The 17110-nt window shown below is 38.1% G+C and overlaps 1 protein-coding gene across 1 annotated transcript in view; it reads left to right on the top strand.

Moving 5' to 3' along the window:
- Nucleotides 1-16862, top strand: part of MACC1 (MET transcriptional regulator MACC1) — a 38583-nt gene extending 21721 nt beyond the window's left edge. Inside the window, exons 3-5 of the mRNA XM_069773690.1 lie at nt 1051-3089; nt 5424-5612; nt 11755-16862. Coding sequence (XP_069629791.1) covers nt 1051-3089; nt 5424-5612; nt 11755-11970 — 2444 coding nt within the window. The 3' untranslated portion in view covers nt 11971-16862. The remainder of the gene's footprint in view (nt 1-1050; nt 3090-5423; nt 5613-11754) is intronic.
- Nucleotides 16863-17110: the final 248 nt, after the last annotated feature.

Genomic DNA, 17110 nt, shown 5'->3' on the forward strand with positions numbered 1-17110 from the left:
TAACCTTGGAGATGGAAGGTACTATGGGAAGTGTAATAATGAAGGATATAGATATGGTGAAAGAAAAGAAATGCTGAATTTTCCCTCTAAAATTAAAATCCTTTACAAGTATGTAGAAAGAAGGGATGGTATAACCTCTGTATATAGAAAAATAATGGCAAACTGAAGTGCTAGAAACCCTTAGCACAAAAAGTTGCAGGCACTCTGTTTGTTGCAGGAAGTGTGAGTTGTAATCAACCTACAAACCAGCTTTTGTGAACAGTTATTAATTTAAAATATAAGGGCATCTTGTCTTCAGAGCAAATAGACATTACTGTGAGTGTTCTTATTAGCAAGCATATTTAAATATAATGTATATAACCCTATTTGTCTATTTAAGTGCAATCTCAGAAAAATTAGTAGCTGCAAAAACATTTCTCTCCAAATTTCAAATTGTACAAGAACTCATAAACTGTACCAAAAAATGTTTTAATGGAAAGCTAGTAGAACAAATTCCACTCACACTGAGATAAATTGTAAGAGTGCTGTTATCAATTAAAGACATGTGCATTAGCATGAAAAGGAATCTTGAATAATACATTTATCTGTACTGTCTACAGTGTTTGAAAAATGAAAAAGTAGTTGCTTAATCTTTGCAGAGAGGTAGACACAAAAGAAAATAATCTATGGCATTTTGTAAGAGGCCAAAGATTGCTGGAATTTAAGGGTTTAAAACGTATGGGACCTTAGCATGCTCTATGCCAATTAATAGTCGTAGGAGTTGATAATGATCAGCACCTTGCAGAAGATGCTTTACAACCTTCAGTGCTAATGTGTTAGCACTCTTTCTATTAAAAAAGATTCTTAATGCTACTTAGAAATCAATATTTACACTTTTTAAAATCCTAAAGGAGAAATATATAAATGTGTTCCTTAACAACTTGATCTATACGTATTTTAGGAGGATAAATTTAGACACCTGTTAACTTAATAGACTATCAGTTGGGAACGAATGGGAATTTTTCAAATCTCTGTGCTTTAGGAAATGCTTCTGTTTTCTCTTTTAAACAGATGTCAATGAAAATAGACTGGATTTGGATATTAACTGGTCTGATGTATTCAAACATGCCCATGCTGTTTCCAGGACTAACCCTTTCTGGAATGAACTGTCAGCCTCCAACCCCTTCATACATGACATAGCTGCTTCAATTAGAAATGAAAATAATAGATACCTTTCAATCTTAAAAGAAAATCCCCATTTGTTCTCTAAAGTCTCTAGCAACAGGGATTCTTTGGCTTCCTCGGGTGATGAGCTAAATATTGATTGTCTTCTAAGAAAGACTTCAGCAAGAAGATCTGGACGATCCAAGAGTGTCTCTGACTTCCTGGACATTGTTGATAACCGAAGACTGAATCCTCGCAAGACGACACCTCAAAAAACTATAGCTTCAGACATGACATGGCTTCATAATGACCGTGAAGCCTACAAGATGGCTTGGTTGAGTCATCGACAACTCACCCGATCTTGCCTAGATTTAGAAGCTATGAGCCATAGTCCTGGATGGGCACAAACACAAGCTACAGACATTCATGTAGTTTGTAAACTGAATCACGAAGGGGGTTCTGTACAGCTACCTGACTCGGATATCAACATTCATGTCCCTGTGGGTCATGTATTACCTGGGGAATTCCAAGAAGTTGGTTTAAAGGCTATCCTTAACCCTCCATCATCATTTAACAATGAGCTGTCTAGCACTGTAAGTCCTCTGATAGAACTTACACTGAGCAACCTCAACACAAGGGAAGCCATTTTCCTAGAGGTGAAAGTTGCAGCTAAAGTGAAGAACGATCCACTCAGCCAAGTTATGAGTGATATTGTGTGTTTTTATAGTCTCAATAAAGAAGGGCCTTTTAAGAGGCTAGAAAATTGCTACACTTATCAAGATACCATACAAGTGAAGCTAACTGACCTAGCTCACGTGATGTATGTAGTGATTGCCATACAAGCGAACAAAATCCAGCCTCCAGCAACTAATGTCTGGGACTATGTTCATAGAACAGTCTCAGTTGGAATTTATGGTCCCAAATATATTCATCCATCTTTTACAGCAGTTTTTACAGTCTTTGGTCATAACTACATTCCAGGAAAACTCACAATTTGTGATATAAAAAAGGGGAGTAAAAATATGCCTCCTGTTGTGTTTCAGCTGTGGGGAAAACATACATTTCTGCTTGAAAAGCCACAAGATCTAAACATTTCTTTGGTATCCTGTGATCCAGATTTTGAAGTGAAGATGGAAGACCAAAGCAAAAATATTAAAGAGGAGGAACTGAAAAGAGGTGAAATGGTCCGCCAACAATTCCTGTTTTCCATGCTTGGATGTAGGGAGATGCATTTCTTTGTTTTCCTCGTTCAGATTAAAGTCTTAAAAAGTAGCCAAGTAACGCAGTTCCACGTTACAACTCCTGATCCAGCTCCAAAATTAAGTGGAATTACCAATAGGCCAAAGCGCTTACAAAACCGTAAAGAAATCAAGTCTGCGCCTTTGCTTTTAATACCAACAGTTAAATATCCAAAGTTTCAAGATAAGATTTTGAGCATTAATACTTATGGAGTGGCTTTGAAAAGTGTGTTACGTCAAAATAAGATTGACTATTTGCTAGAGTATTTCAAAGGGGACACAATAGCACTTCTTGGTGAAGATAAAGTAAAAGCCATTGGACAAACTAAAATAAAAGAATGGTATGTAGGAGTTCTCAGAAGAAAGATTGGTCTTGTACATTGCAAAAACATAAAAGTGATTTCCAAAGAACAAGCTATGGACACTGCTGATAGTGAGATAACAACCAGGAATATTGTTGAACAAATTGCATTGCCATTCAAAAAACTGACTTATATCTACTCAGTAGTTCTGTCTACAGTATCAGAGAGTGTTTATGACTGGAGAGCTTTGGCTGAGGTGCTAGGATATTCACATATGTCTTTGGATTACTTTAATGAGGCACATGCTGATAAAGAATCAGAGAGAGTTGCGCAAGTTGTGAAGAGGATGAAGGAAGACTGCCATGCTAACAAAAAAAAAAGACTATTTCTTTATGAGCTCATTGTTGTAAGTATTGCATGAACTAACTTGGTTATTGGGAATGCATTGCCAAGAAACTACTCAATAGCAATGTGTGAACAAGAAAACATGGTCCTGCACCCTTGTGAGAATCTTTACAAATCTGAACATATTACTAAAATTTGTAGACATCTATAGAAGGAAAGTACATCCAGATTCTCATGAAGAATAATACTTTGATGAATTAATTCTAAACAGTGTTCTGTAAATGTTCCAGAAGCCTTGCTCGTTCAGTAGGTTGACTGAGTTGACTTTTTTTGTTTTTAAATGGCCATGATTGAAATAGTTTTGTCTTTTGTCATGGAAGTTATCATGGTAAATTGCTTCCCTGAGCAATTCACATTCCCATTGTGAAGTATTAGTAACCTTATAGTGTGGAAACTCCATGATTTATATATCCTGTGTACCCTAAGAGGCATGTCTAAGTTTGCTTCATATTTTTAAAGCAAGGAAATCGTGACCCACATGTTAAGGACAAGATTTTTAATCCACACATGACAACTTCATAGTCAATGTTGTAGTGACCTAAGAACGATATTACAAGTATTTCAGTACATGTTTTCTTGGGCCTCATTTGTAAGCCACTGGACAACTTTTATGTGATTCAATACCATTACATGTGAATCAAAAGTAGGTTGATTCTAAATGCTTCCAGGTAATGGGTTGCACTGTTAACCATCTTAATTTACTTATGGATCTGTGTGCAGATTAATTTGGAATTAATGATTACTCAGTTCTGTCCTCGGCTCTGACTGAAAAGTCTACCAGAAGTAGACTACAGAAGAGAATTAAATTTCTCATATGAAAATAAAGTAATATAAAAATGGGTGTTTAAAAATTCACACTGTAGCCTTTCATCTAAAGCCTTTTGACTATCCTGAATTGCAAACCTCAACAGGGTTTACTTCTCATAACTAGTCCATCCCCTTTGAAGTGCTGACAGCAATTTCAGCAGGATTCAGAAAACTTTGGTAGCAGTGGCCACTTACAACTCTCAAGACTGCATTAAACTATGTGAAATAAAACTGAGCAAGTATGAAGTACAGTTTAGTTTGCCACATCTCTGTCCAAAAAGGGGAGGGGCAAGTTAAAGGTGAAAGCTTTTAATTGAATCCAAGCTTTTAACTGAATACAGTAAAACAGAGTTCATTACAGAACAGGCAAAAGGTGAGGCACAATTAGGTTAACAAGATGTCCCATTTTTTGAGTTGTATATGATTTTGAGCTATGAAATGCCAATGCAGGTCCCTGTCTTTGTAAAGCTAGACTTAAAGCTAGATATCATCCATGTCACTTTTGGGTAGAATTTACTAGTTATTTCTTTTAATTAATTTCCTATTATTATGTTTAATAGGGTTCTTGATTATCAGAGCAAAGTCAAACTGAACAACTTTGCTCCACTTTGCCAAAGTATAAGGTGATTTGGTACTGTACACTTTAGTCTGCTTCTTGCTACTGTGCCTACCAAAAGTTCTACTGTTTGCAATGAGGATTTTCATGGAAAAGTGCTTTACAATTAAATCACACAAATGTCTGATTTCTGCAGAAATGCTTGATATTTTATTAAAAATCAGTATCTAAAACCCAAGGAAAACTTCTGGATTTTGTTCTTGATCTTTCACTGAAAAAGTCAAGATTTTCAGTGGAACATTTTGCTATTAATTTGAGGAGAAGAATAAAACACCACCTATTTTTCTCATTAGCTCTTACCCAAACAAATAAAGAAAGTAGAATGCAACATATCTGCATTTCAGTGTTTCACTCCTGGAACCATTTTAATTTGTTATTAAAAGCTCATTTGGCATGGGGGAGGGAAGAGTTTTATGCTTGCATTTCTGCTTAATGCTCAGCAAATTGTTAGATCTATGGGAGGAGTAAATCAAAACGTGCTGGCCAACGTAATAAATTATTTTCCAGAAAAGCAGTAGACAAAGGACCACACCTTAGTATAATAGTGCTCTAACTTAATTTTTAAGTTTCATGTCACACTTTGAAGAAGCTAAATTTGATGTCACAAATATTTTTGTTGGAGAAGCATATTCTTCCTTTAGGATCTGTAAACTTGGCAGGATCCATTTGACACTGGAATGCTGTAGCAGCTGAATGCCAGCTTAATTTTTTCTTAAGCTTGTGGGCAGTTTTCCTATGAAACTGCTGGCAACACTTTTTTGTAGGAAAAAAGTTACATATTTGTAAGAACACAAAATAAAAAAAAAATCCTTCCTGTCTGCTTAGAAATGCAGAATAGTGCTATAAAAATGAATTATAATGTTCTGTTTGTAGTTATTGGTGAAGATACACTAATGAAAATGATTGTTGCAGGCACTTTTGAAAATAGATTGCCAGGGATTAGTGGCACGTCTTACCCAGGACACCATCATTTTGACTTCAGCTGTCAAGCTTGGCAAATACTGGCGGGAGCTTGCGGAGAGGCTAGCCCGACTCACAAAGCAGCAAATTGAGGCTTATGAAGTACCCCACCAAGGCAAAAATGGAGCAGTAGCTCTGGAGGTAAGGCTCTGGTGTAATGGTGTGTGCACACTTGCTTCTCTGCACAAACACAGCCAGGGACCTTTTTCCTTCCTTGCTTTGTGCACTTCTTTCCTCTTGCATTTCGGTCTCCTTATTTAATTTGCAAGCCCTTCAATGCGAGGACTTCTCACCAACTTTTGCTTGCAATATCTAGATATTCCTTTGAAGCCATTTTTTTCGGTGTTACTGTGCCAAATTAATTTGCTGTGGAGTTCCTGGTCTCCCTCTTGAGCTTCAGCTCTTCACTCCCACCTCAAGGGCCAGCTTCCATCCCTTCTTATTGTCCTGCCCACTTGTTAATCTTACTCATTCCTCTGCTGCCATTTCAGACATGGTGAGGAAGACCATCCAGCTCTTGCAGGAGCCACTTCAAATCACCCTCAGTACAGCTTTTTCTCTTCCCTCTGAAAGGAAGCTTACCTCCACCATTAACACTTTTCTTTTCTGCACCTGTATAATATTTGCCATCATTTAGCCTAAGTAGCATGACAAGAGTCTGGAAGCTCTAACACCAATTCCACTTCTGTCCTATTATATGAACATGGCAAATCATGTTTTAATTTCATAGTTTGTCAGGTAGGTCATGCTATTTATTCTTCTCTGCTTATACAGAAGTAGAAGTTCTAAATGTCCTGGTTTCAGCTGGGATAGAGTTAACTGTCTTCCTAGTAGCTGGTGCAGTGCTGTGTTTTGAGTTCAGTATGAGAAGAATGTTGATAACACTGATGTTTTCAGTTGTTGCTCAGTAGTGTTTAGACTATAGTCAAGGATTTTTCAGCTTCTCATGCCCAGCCAGGGCACCTGACCCAAACTGGCCAACAGTGTATTCCATACCATGGGACGTCCCATCTAGTTTAGGAACTGGGAAGGGGGGGGCAGGGAATCGCCGCTCGGGGACTGGCTGGGTGTCGGTCGGCGGGTGGTGAGCAATTGCCCTGCGCATCATTTGTACATTCCAATCCTTTTATTACTACTGTTGGCATTTTATTAGTGTTATCATTATTAGTTTCTTCTTTTCTGTTCTATTAAACCGTTCTTATCTCAACCCAGGAGTTTTACTTCTTTTCCCAATTTTCTCCCCCATCCCACTGGATGGGTGGGGAGTGAGTGAGTGGCTGCGTGGTGCTTAGTTGCTGGCTGGGGTTAAACCACGACAAAGTCAAGTTGACCTCTCAGATGTATTTTAGTGTAAACACATCTAAAGAGTAATTTAGGTGCCTAATTATATCTCAAGTGCCATTTGAGGTGCCCAGAGGTACCCATGGCATCCGTGCAATGTCAGATATGTCACAAAACTTAGGGTGGGCACTCATCCATGCCTCTGAGTTGAGGGCCAGCCTGTGCTCCTGGCACACCTTTGCCTGGGCAGCCAAGTTGCTTCCCACGTTCCTCTACTTTTACTTCAACACTGAAGCATGCAGTAGATCCACTGTTTCCCACAGAGTTATGTTCCAATGACTTCTAGGTCCCAGACTGGATTTTACCCTGAACATCCTCTTTTATAAGCATTGCTAAATGATGCTCAAGCTGACCTTTCTGCCTTGAGAGTTTACATTCTCTCGAGTCTCCCTCTGCCTGTACTATCATCCCTTGATTATTGCAGGTAATGCACATGATCCAGCCTGAATGCCTTCTCTCTCACCTCTCAGTACCAAAGGAATCACTATTTCCCATTCACAGGTTCACAACTACTCAAGCGTTTTTTTTTCTTCCTTTTTCTTTCCCTGTAGCTGATTCTTCCTCTTCCCTGTGAAACATATCCTCTTTTCCATAGTCTGAATCCAGTGAGTCTTTCATCTCAGTTTTATCTGCCTGGTGATAGCTATCAAGAGATTGCTGCTCTAATCGTGAACTGCCACCTCATTCCCTTTGAATGCTTTGCCCTCCCTCCCCAGTCAATATTTGACCAAAATTCCACACATCTACTTACAAGATTCTGCAATTTTCTACAAAAATATCTCTATTATTGCTGTTTGCAGACACTGCCTCCTTTTCTAATCTTGCTTTTCTCTTTCAGCTATTTTGTGTATTGTATTATTTTTTTTTTTTTTTTAGTTGTTCTGGGTATATTACTTGTGCCTGGATGCATCTTCCTCCTTAATTTTTTTTCTCATAAAACTCTCAGCCATGTCAATCCCTAGTCTACTGTTCTCTTTTAGTGAAAAAAATCACCCTGTTATTGTCTCTGGTTTTGCACTAGCTTATTCTAAAATACTAAAATCAAATAGAATGTAAATGCTTGTCATTTCCATTATTTATTTTTTTTTACTGTTATGCCGTGCCTTGTCTAACTTCCTAGACTTTTGTTTTACTTACTAAGCTTTCTGTGACTGTCTCACAAAACCCCAGATTTCCACAGAAGGAATTATAGACCTGAACAATGTGCAACTCTACTGTTCTCCATGAGATTCGGAAATGTTTTCTCCTTTGCTAACAGACAGCAGAACTAAAACAATCTTAAAACTCTTTTTCCAGCACCATACCTATTTATTTATATATATATATAAAATATATATTAAAAATTTACTTTGTTTTAAATGGGTGTCTATTTCCATGAAGCCCATCTTTTGCCTCATAGACCCTATTCTTTTATTTTCAAGAGTTTTTTTTACATTATTTTTATGACAAACCACCTACAAAATTCTCTGTCTTTCAGTGACAGTGTCTGCTGCCAGAAGATAGTACAGGGAAATTCATCTTAAAAAAGCCAATAATAGAGTATGTTCTATTTTTTAAGAGAACATTCAACAAGCTATCAAAGATCAGAATTTTGCTTTATTTTTATGTAATTTCTCAAGGCTTAAGATGGGCCCATGGGGAATTTATTGGGTTCATGTGGGCTTTGTAATAGTGCTTGTCCACACAGGTGTGAGTTCAAAGCACACCAGGTTTCTAGCACTGGTATCTCATGTGAACACTCACCATCCTCACTGTCCTGTGAATCTAACCTTGCATTTCAGTACTTTCTACTGAATTTCAGTGCTTTCTTCGGATTCTGAACTTCTCAATGCTCTAGTGCATTGACCCTCTACATGCAGAAAGCAATACTCTGTTTATAAAGTTTTGTGTATGTATGTTGTTCATCATGGATGCAAAATGAATGTAGCTAATGCAGTCTAACTTCATACCTGTATGGAGATGCCCCCAGCATTGTTACAAGGTTAGCGTTAGTCTGACTAAATCCAGAATGATTGCTGATCATCACATTTACTTAGCAGCTATAAAAGAACCCTGATTAAAAGCATCTTATCCCAGCCTGGAGTTTTCTAATGGAAAAACTTTCTCATTGATAGTATTTGTTGGTGTGAAAACACGAAACCAAGCAAAAATGGGGGACTAATAAGTTTTGAGTAATTATTGAGGATTATCTGAAAACATTAACCAATTCGTTACCCATCAAGGACTGTTCTACCATCAAGAGGATTGATTGGTTGAAAAATGTTTCTGCTTTTAAACTTAATATTTTTCTTAGTGGGACAAATCTTCTCCCAGATGATCACAGAGGCAACTTGAGGTACATACAATTGGTGCCTAGATTTTGAAGTGCTTTTCATCAGTAAATTCCAAATCACTTTACAGAGGATGTAGGTATCATTATTACCTACTCAGCAGAGGCAGTGAGAGCAGAGGGAAAACTCATGAACGCAGCTGAGATGAGACTTGCCCAGGATGCTGCAGTGATTTAATATTTTGCCTGAAAATCTGCTTTAATATAATTCAGGCATGTCAAATGCAATTCAGTTCACCCATTCCATTAGAGTATGTGGATGTGGAGAAGGATCTGCCTTAGAAGCCTGGTTTGCAGTGTTAGTTCAATGTGGTGAGCATGTAGATTATTGCTAAGTTAATCATGCATCAGAAATGACCAGTTTATAAAGCTTTTGATTCCCCCCCCCCCTTTTTTTTATTTTTCTTTTGTCCCAGGAGAAAGAAAAATCAGTTGTAACAGAGTAGAGGAAACCAGGGTTTGTATTTTAGACATATTTCAGCCAATTCTCTGATTGCACAGTGTCAGACTGACCTTCAGCATCAGTCAAAGCATAGCATCTTTTCATACTCACTGTCTTGTCACATTCTAGTGAAGACGGAAGGCTGTACCCCAATTCTCCAAATATCCTGGTCTAACAGGAATATAAGGAAAGGAAGCAGGAGCCAGAGAAAAGACATAGCCAGCAGCAGAATATCAGGAAATCCAGCTTCTCTTGTTGGCTACTTTGGTTATCAAGCTAAATTGGGAATACAGAAACTTTGTGGTCTCAGAATAAATACAACAGTGGTGAGCTGCTTTAGTTCACTAAAATACATTATAATACCTAGTATTTGCAGTAGTACATTAAAAACTTCTTTTTTAACATAGCCTGTCTAGTAAAAGGAAAGAATTCATCACTCTTTGTCTTCCCACCTACTACCAAGTTACTTTTCTTTCCTCCTTTTATAAACTTGTGGTTATGACTTAAGATAGACTTGCTTAAAGAGAGAAGTAGGCACCATTCATTTTGGGTAAATGATGATGCCCTTCCCTCTTGTAGACCTAAAATGAGAAATTTCACTGAAAGCATAGGCACTTTTTTATGGCTTAAACTGAAGGAAGAAGCCAGACTAATCACACTGTGAGACACGCTACTGGGGATATGAGTTTGATGGGGTTTTCCATTTGGGGATGGATGAGAAAGGCAGCAGAAGTTGAGGGAGATGTTTACAGAAACTACAATAGACTCAATCTTGGGGTAAATTGAGAGTTCTTAGCCCAAATGTAGAGAAAACTCAGAACTATGAGCAAAGAAATTCTGCTACTCAGTTCCTCGAGGGATCAAGTAAATAAGTCTTAAATCAAGGAAGCAAAGCTTCATATTGTGTATTATTTGTAAATTAATAGGATTATATTGTGGAAATAACCAATTTCCTCTTGGATTATCCTTCAGAACCATGAAAACTGCTTTTCCATTAAAAGAGAAAAAGATGTTAAAAAAATCTGAGCTTCCTGATCACTTCTGTGGATATATGTATAAATGTGGACACATCAGTCCATATGCTTTTATTACTATGCATAAGTGTGTTTCTGTTAAAACAGCAAATGGCAGAACCTTTTAGGAAAGTGATAGGTTTCTTTATAGCTTTGTATATCACCCCTGCAATTCCTAACTCAATTGCTGTTTGCAAAACCTTTATTGCCAATAAGGAGTGGGAAACTAGAAAGTGGATAGCCCAAGTTAAATTTGGAAAAGCAGCATCTGGGAAAACAATCTTTTTGTTTGTAAACTGAGCAAACTTACTCTGGACATCAGCACTTTGAACGATATAAGTCCAGCTCGTATCTGAATCATGCTGTCATAGTTTAATTAGTGTCACTAGACCAATGACACATTACACCTGCTAAGGATCTGCTCCATATTTGTTTGGCATAAAATAAACATATTGTAGTTTGAAACAAGGAGCACTGGTAACCTATCTTTTCATCATTTCCTCTGTTTCTTGCAGGACATTTTTTAAATTTCATGTCCTGATTTTAAAAATGTAATTATAAAAGCTTTTGACTCTCCTGCTTTTGGGGTGTTTGGTTTTTTTTTTTCTTTCTTTGTTTTAAACAGAGGTTTTATAGGTAGATTGTTTTCCTGCTGCTGTTACCAGAAAACATTGTTGTAAAGAAGCATGTTTAAAAGTTGCAGTCTAAGTAGAAGGATGGTAAGATGTTGATTAATGAGACAAGGAGGCATTAGCCATCAAAACCACAGCCAAACTCCAAATAGGGAAACTGCTGCTATGCATTTCAAAAATGACCAAGGGGAAAAGTGTTTTCCTTCCACCCCTGTTCTTTGAATTATACTTTCAGACAAGGATATATTTCAACTTGGTGATAATCATCTGAATGAAGAATTTATCTTTCCATTATTTACCTCACTAAGAACTTGAGTTTCATAGAAATGAAGGACATAAGGTTACTGGAGTTTTTATATCAACATGCCTTTGATGATAAAGCATTTCAGCATGGCTAGGGATCAAACACTTATTTTCTTTTTTCTTTTTGATGACTTTTCTACCATCGCAAATATTTAGCAATTTTTTTTCTCAATAATTCAATTTCTGCAATTAAAACTTTTTTTTTTTTTCCCTTTATTTTCAGATGATGTGGAAACCTGCATATGACTTTCTCTACACGTGGGCTGCCCATTACGGAGACAGTTACAGGGATGTCTTACAAGACCTGCAATCAGCCTTGGATAAAATGAAAAACCCAGTAACAAAACATTGGCGAGAGTTAACTGGAGCATTGATTCTTGTGAACTGCATGGAGGTCTTAAGGGCAAGTGCTTTCTCCAAAATGGAGGAAGAAGAATAGACTACCAAGATATGTTTTTGGAAAATCTCTTGGGAAACTGTACTGCTGATATTTGTGTTTCAGCGATGCTTGCAGAGCAGGACGGAATGCAGTTTGTTTTATCTGAGTTGATGGGTCTAGCCTCATGGTTCTCAACTACAGATCCCCAGAGCTTGCTAATGGCTACTGAGTAAGTAAGAAAAGAGTGGGGGATTAAACTAGGGAGGCCAACAAAAATTACTTGAATTCTATAGGGTAGTTTCTAAAAGGAGCTATTTCTGATTGCCTGACTTCTAGGTGGGGATCAGTTTTAAAACCAGAACTATGCTTGGATGAGTTCAGCCTGTGGGGCCTAGGCTTACGTTGTTTTAAGTGAGGTATTAAAATCTAAATATTTAATACAATATTTTGATGGGTGCCTAAACCCCTCAACTCTAAGTCAATAGGTGCAGGTTGGCCTAGAAAAAACCTTTAGGATTCTTTCATCCTCAAGTGGGACAAAATTAATCTCATCTTCTCACAAAACAGGAATTCAACAGTTATTTGCACCTGGAAAAATAGGTGTGTGCTGCTCAGTCCTTCCAAAACAGCTTCTGTTGTCTTTTTTGAAGACTGGAAGAGAGGCAGGCAATTCAATGGTCAAAGGTGATTGGTTTTGATTGGTTTGCAGATGTAACTCAACAGGGTTTGTGTTTCTGTCTCTCCCTCCCCCCCCCTTTTTTTTTATTTTATTTATTTTTTTTTAATTTTAGCAAATTTGTCTAGATTCTGCTGAGTGGAAACTCAGGAAGCCTTCTTGGTGTACACTGTCCATCCCTCTGATCATTTGCTTATTCCTACTTTGTTGTTATTAAATAGATAAATAGGAAGAGTGGTTTTGTAGGTACAAGGGCTGTAGACAGTTCATACCTGCTTCTGTTGATAATTTTCTTCTACCTTACTGTATGAAGAGTATGGGTGATGGCTATTATTTTCTCAAAAAAAGTTAACAGTGGGGTGCTTTTCAGATTAATTTATTTATGGAGCAATTAATTATCATTAGTCACATGTTCTAAAAAGAACCCTGCTTAGATGTTATCAATAAAAATCTTTCAATTACTGAGTACCTTATTATAAATACAGAAGATATAGGCTGAATAATAGCTACAGGCTAACCAACTTTATTTAATTTTTTTTAACAAAACATGTTAAAAATATTTTTAGTTAAGTGGTAGATGTAAAAGTTTAAACCCATTTTGAGCACCTTTGATCAACATTCATTCAGAAACAGCAGCAAATACTCATGACAACAAGTTGAAAAGAAAATTGGGGTTCTGCCATCGCTTGCAGTTGACAAGGAAAAGCTAAATTCTTTCAGGAGTACCACAAAGTAGTAGCATTTCAGTCCAGAACCTGTGCTTCCACTGTTGTCTTAGCTGATGTCTCCTAAGAAAGGGAGTTTTGTGATTCTAAAACAAAACTGCACAATTAAACATTTTTCTTCTTCCCCACTCCTTTCCTCTAACCTGCTTTCTTTTCTACTTTCATTAAGCTTTCCCAAAACATGCATAGCTCAGGAAGGAGAGTGAGGAAAGAGCACTTGCTCCAGTAGTGGGAAAGCTCACTCATCAAAAGACTCTTTAGCATCAGTGCATGACTGAACCAGCATTGATGCGAGTTATCTGGCTTCTGTAGACTTACTCCTGATTTGCAATGGAAATTACTGCAAACAGGAATTGGTGGAGAAAAAGGAGTCAGATTATCAGAGCTCCCCGTTGTTTCAGGTGCTAGCACCTATTTTATATTTTGCCCCATGCAGTTTTAAAAACAGCTGCAGAGAAAATATAAAATAACATTCTCTTGTTACCTGTACTTCAGTGAAAAGACCAATTGTTCCTTCCTTCTTGTAGGTAGTGAAGCCCCCAAAAGAGGAGATGGTATCTGTTGTCTTTCTCTTTTGTGCTGCTAGGTAAGGAAAAGGCGTGTACTGGTTCCTTTTAAAATAGGCTTCCTTAAAGGTAAAATGATAAATTCAGATATTAAAATTATAAATACTAAAAATAGACATTAAATGAAAATAAATTCTTTACAATAATACTTACAATGTACCCCTGCATAGTCCCAGGGAAATTTTTTTGTAGGTTTCCCAGACTGCTGCTGCTTTCACCTTAGAGCCTGCTCATAGCAGAGACTGTGAAACCTGAACAGTATTTTGCAGTGGTGCAACAGGTCACACACCGTCTCCCTGCTTAAAACTGCAGGGAAATACATTTTTTGCTCTCTAAGAGCTGAAATACCAGAAGAGATCACCGAGCAAATCTTTCAGCTTCACCATGTTCTCTCACCAGCTGATCTTCATGCATCCCAGCAGGCCATGCTCCCTTACTTAAAGCCCTGTTAAGCACCCCCACCCCTTTTTTTTTTTAAATTTCTTTCTTTTTTTTTTCCTCTTTTGTTAACCTGGCTGCAACAGCTAAGCAACTTGTCCTACTCCTGTTTCTGAAGACAGGTCTCTGCTTCCATCCTTTTTTTGCACATCTTAATTTCTTACCTTTAGTAAATGTGTGTTTACTACATGCCCTATTGAATTTCTTAGTTCCGTCCTGTATTTTCCTGTTATCGCTACTGGTCGAAAGAGGGGGGAAAAAGCTACCAGAAGCACCCATTCCTAGTTGTGCAATGCTACCAAATATGAAGGACAAGCTGCGCAAAACCTTCAAGGCTGAAGGACAATCCATCCTGAGAAGGTGGTCAGTGATCAGGAATTCAGGAAGAGAAGTGCTCAGGGAGCAGAGGCTGCTGCCTGTATTCTTGTGGCCAGGCCCTTTCATTGCAGTGAAACAATAGCAAAATTGTTTCTGTCTTGAACGAGAGTTGAATTTGGCCCAGTAGATTTAGCAAATATTGACTTAGTGAGTCAGTGTTCTCCTTAGCTTGCGGAATTATGCAACTGGTCCTCCAAGCATATTTCTTTAAAAGGGAATCTATGTCTCTCTGTAGTTGTGCCGTACACTAGGGTCTTTGACTGTGGGCTTTGGTTGCTAATTGCGCTCCCCGGTTTTGCTTTAAGCTTCTGCTCATATGAGTGAAATGTGCACTCGTGCAATATTCTGTTTACTTTAGCAGCCCACACTGGATATATTAAAAAAAAAAGGTATTAAATCCCCATATTTTTTTAGTGCTCTAGTATTCAAAACCACAAAATGCCAGCTGGGAGTGGAAGCAGCTGCGCTCAGCGGCAACGCACAGCTAGGAAGGAGCACATGGCTTTGGTAAACACACTCTGTTCTTGACCTTTTCTCCTTTCCTCCCACCCTGTCAAGAGAGAACAGCTTTCCCATGAGCCTGCACACATACCTTCTTGGGTTTCTGTGAAGTGGGATGAGATTAACAACTCCTCACTCCTCGGGTTGAGACAAGGAAAAATACCAGCCCCTGGTCCTTGCCTTAAATGACCCTCTGTTTCCAGGTTTCCACATTTCTTTGTACAGCCTGGGGAAAAGAGCTGTGTCAGCCAGTTCCATTTCCCTTTATATGTGTAGGCAGAAAAAAAACCCCCAAACATTCACCATCCTTCTAAACTCTGAATAGGTACGTTTCTTAAGCAAATGAGCAAATGAAAAACTTGTGAGTGCATGGATTGATTTACGATACCACCTACCCATGAAAGTTGGAAGAATGCTTCCCTGGGGTGTGGCTGCACCTGAATGGGGCAGACACCTTCCACAGTGGGCAGTGGTGAGGGAAATCTAGCTGTAGCTCATGCTAGAAATGCTGGTTTTTTTCAATGAAGTTGGAAGCCATTCCTGGTGTTACAGTGCAGAGGCATCTCAGCTCCGTGCCATTTAATGGCACCGTGTGGTGATGTATTTCTGAATTAATAACACTCAAGACAAGAGAGAAAAGGCAAATTATTCCCCCGCATAAGTTCCAGTCCTCCAGCTGGGTTTGGGGAAGGATTCAGTTCCTTAGTTTTTATTTGCTTTTTTTGGAAAGCAGAGTTTTAGGGAAGGAAAAGGAAGTTTCTTTTAAAATATAAGGGCTACTCCCCAAGCCAGTCTCCAGGCAGCAGGTTGGATGCCAAGAGCACGCTGCAGGTTGAGGGGTGTTCTTCATGGAACTGTCCAGAGAAGAAAAGGGAAGGAGGCATCAGCCATCCTTCTTCCTACTGAGGCCAGGAAAATGGGGAGAAGTGGGCAGGTGTCTTTTAAATCTTTTTGTGTGAAAATGACTGATTTTCACAAATTCTTCCTATAAACCTGAGCTGTGTGAAAAGCAAACGCTAAGCAGCTCCAAAGGAGCAACTCTATTTCGTTGTGTTGTGTTGATTCTAAAGACTTATTCCTAAAGTACTTCTAGGCTCAGTAAGTGATCCAGCCAACAATGACCTACTAAATAATAAAGACTATTGTTTACAACTGCAGATGGCAATACCATGTTCCCAGCTAAACCCAGTGATCCTGCTTCTTCATCAGCTAATAGCTTGTTCAGCTATGGACAGCTGAACCAAATAGGAATATAAAGCTTTGCTGTTTTGTTCTGTTTGTGTCACAGCTATGAAAATTGCCCATGAAAGGACAATAAAAGGAGAGTAAGGGACTTGAATTTGGTTTCCCCCCACTGGGAAGAGAATGTAGCAAATGGTATTCTGCACATTAGTGTGAGACACCAGCCAGTCTATTAAATTCTCTGGAGAGGTCCTAGAACAATTGTAGGTATGTAAATAAGATGTTAGTCCAGCGTGGGTGATAACCATTGTTCTTGATAGTTCTGCTGCCAATAAATGTCTACAGACAGTATGGGATATAGTTATTCAAATAACCTGTCATTATTCTTACTACAGAAAGTGCCATTTTCTATTTGTTGCCAGTGTGTATATATATATGCTATGTATTTTTTTTAACTTACAGTATATATTTTTAAACAAAATAAACAAAGAAAACCAATATTGTCCACTGGAATCTTGCATAGATTTTATTTTGTTTTTGTAAGACAAAGAAGAGAAGAGGAAGATGGCCACAAGGTGAAAGATCGTGGTTCTGTTAATACCAGGGAAATGAGCAATGCCTTTACGCACATTTTTCTTCATTTAAAAGTTCTGCATGTTAAAAACATGAATGTACACTCCTTTTAGCATGTTCATAAGCAAAAGTAATTTGCTTATATTGCTTCCAGAAACAGA

Source organism: Haliaeetus albicilla, chromosome 2 (assembly GCF_947461875.1).
Source record: "Haliaeetus albicilla chromosome 2, bHalAlb1.1, whole genome shotgun sequence".
NCBI classification, from domain to species: domain Eukaryota; kingdom Metazoa; phylum Chordata; class Aves; order Accipitriformes; family Accipitridae; genus Haliaeetus; species Haliaeetus albicilla.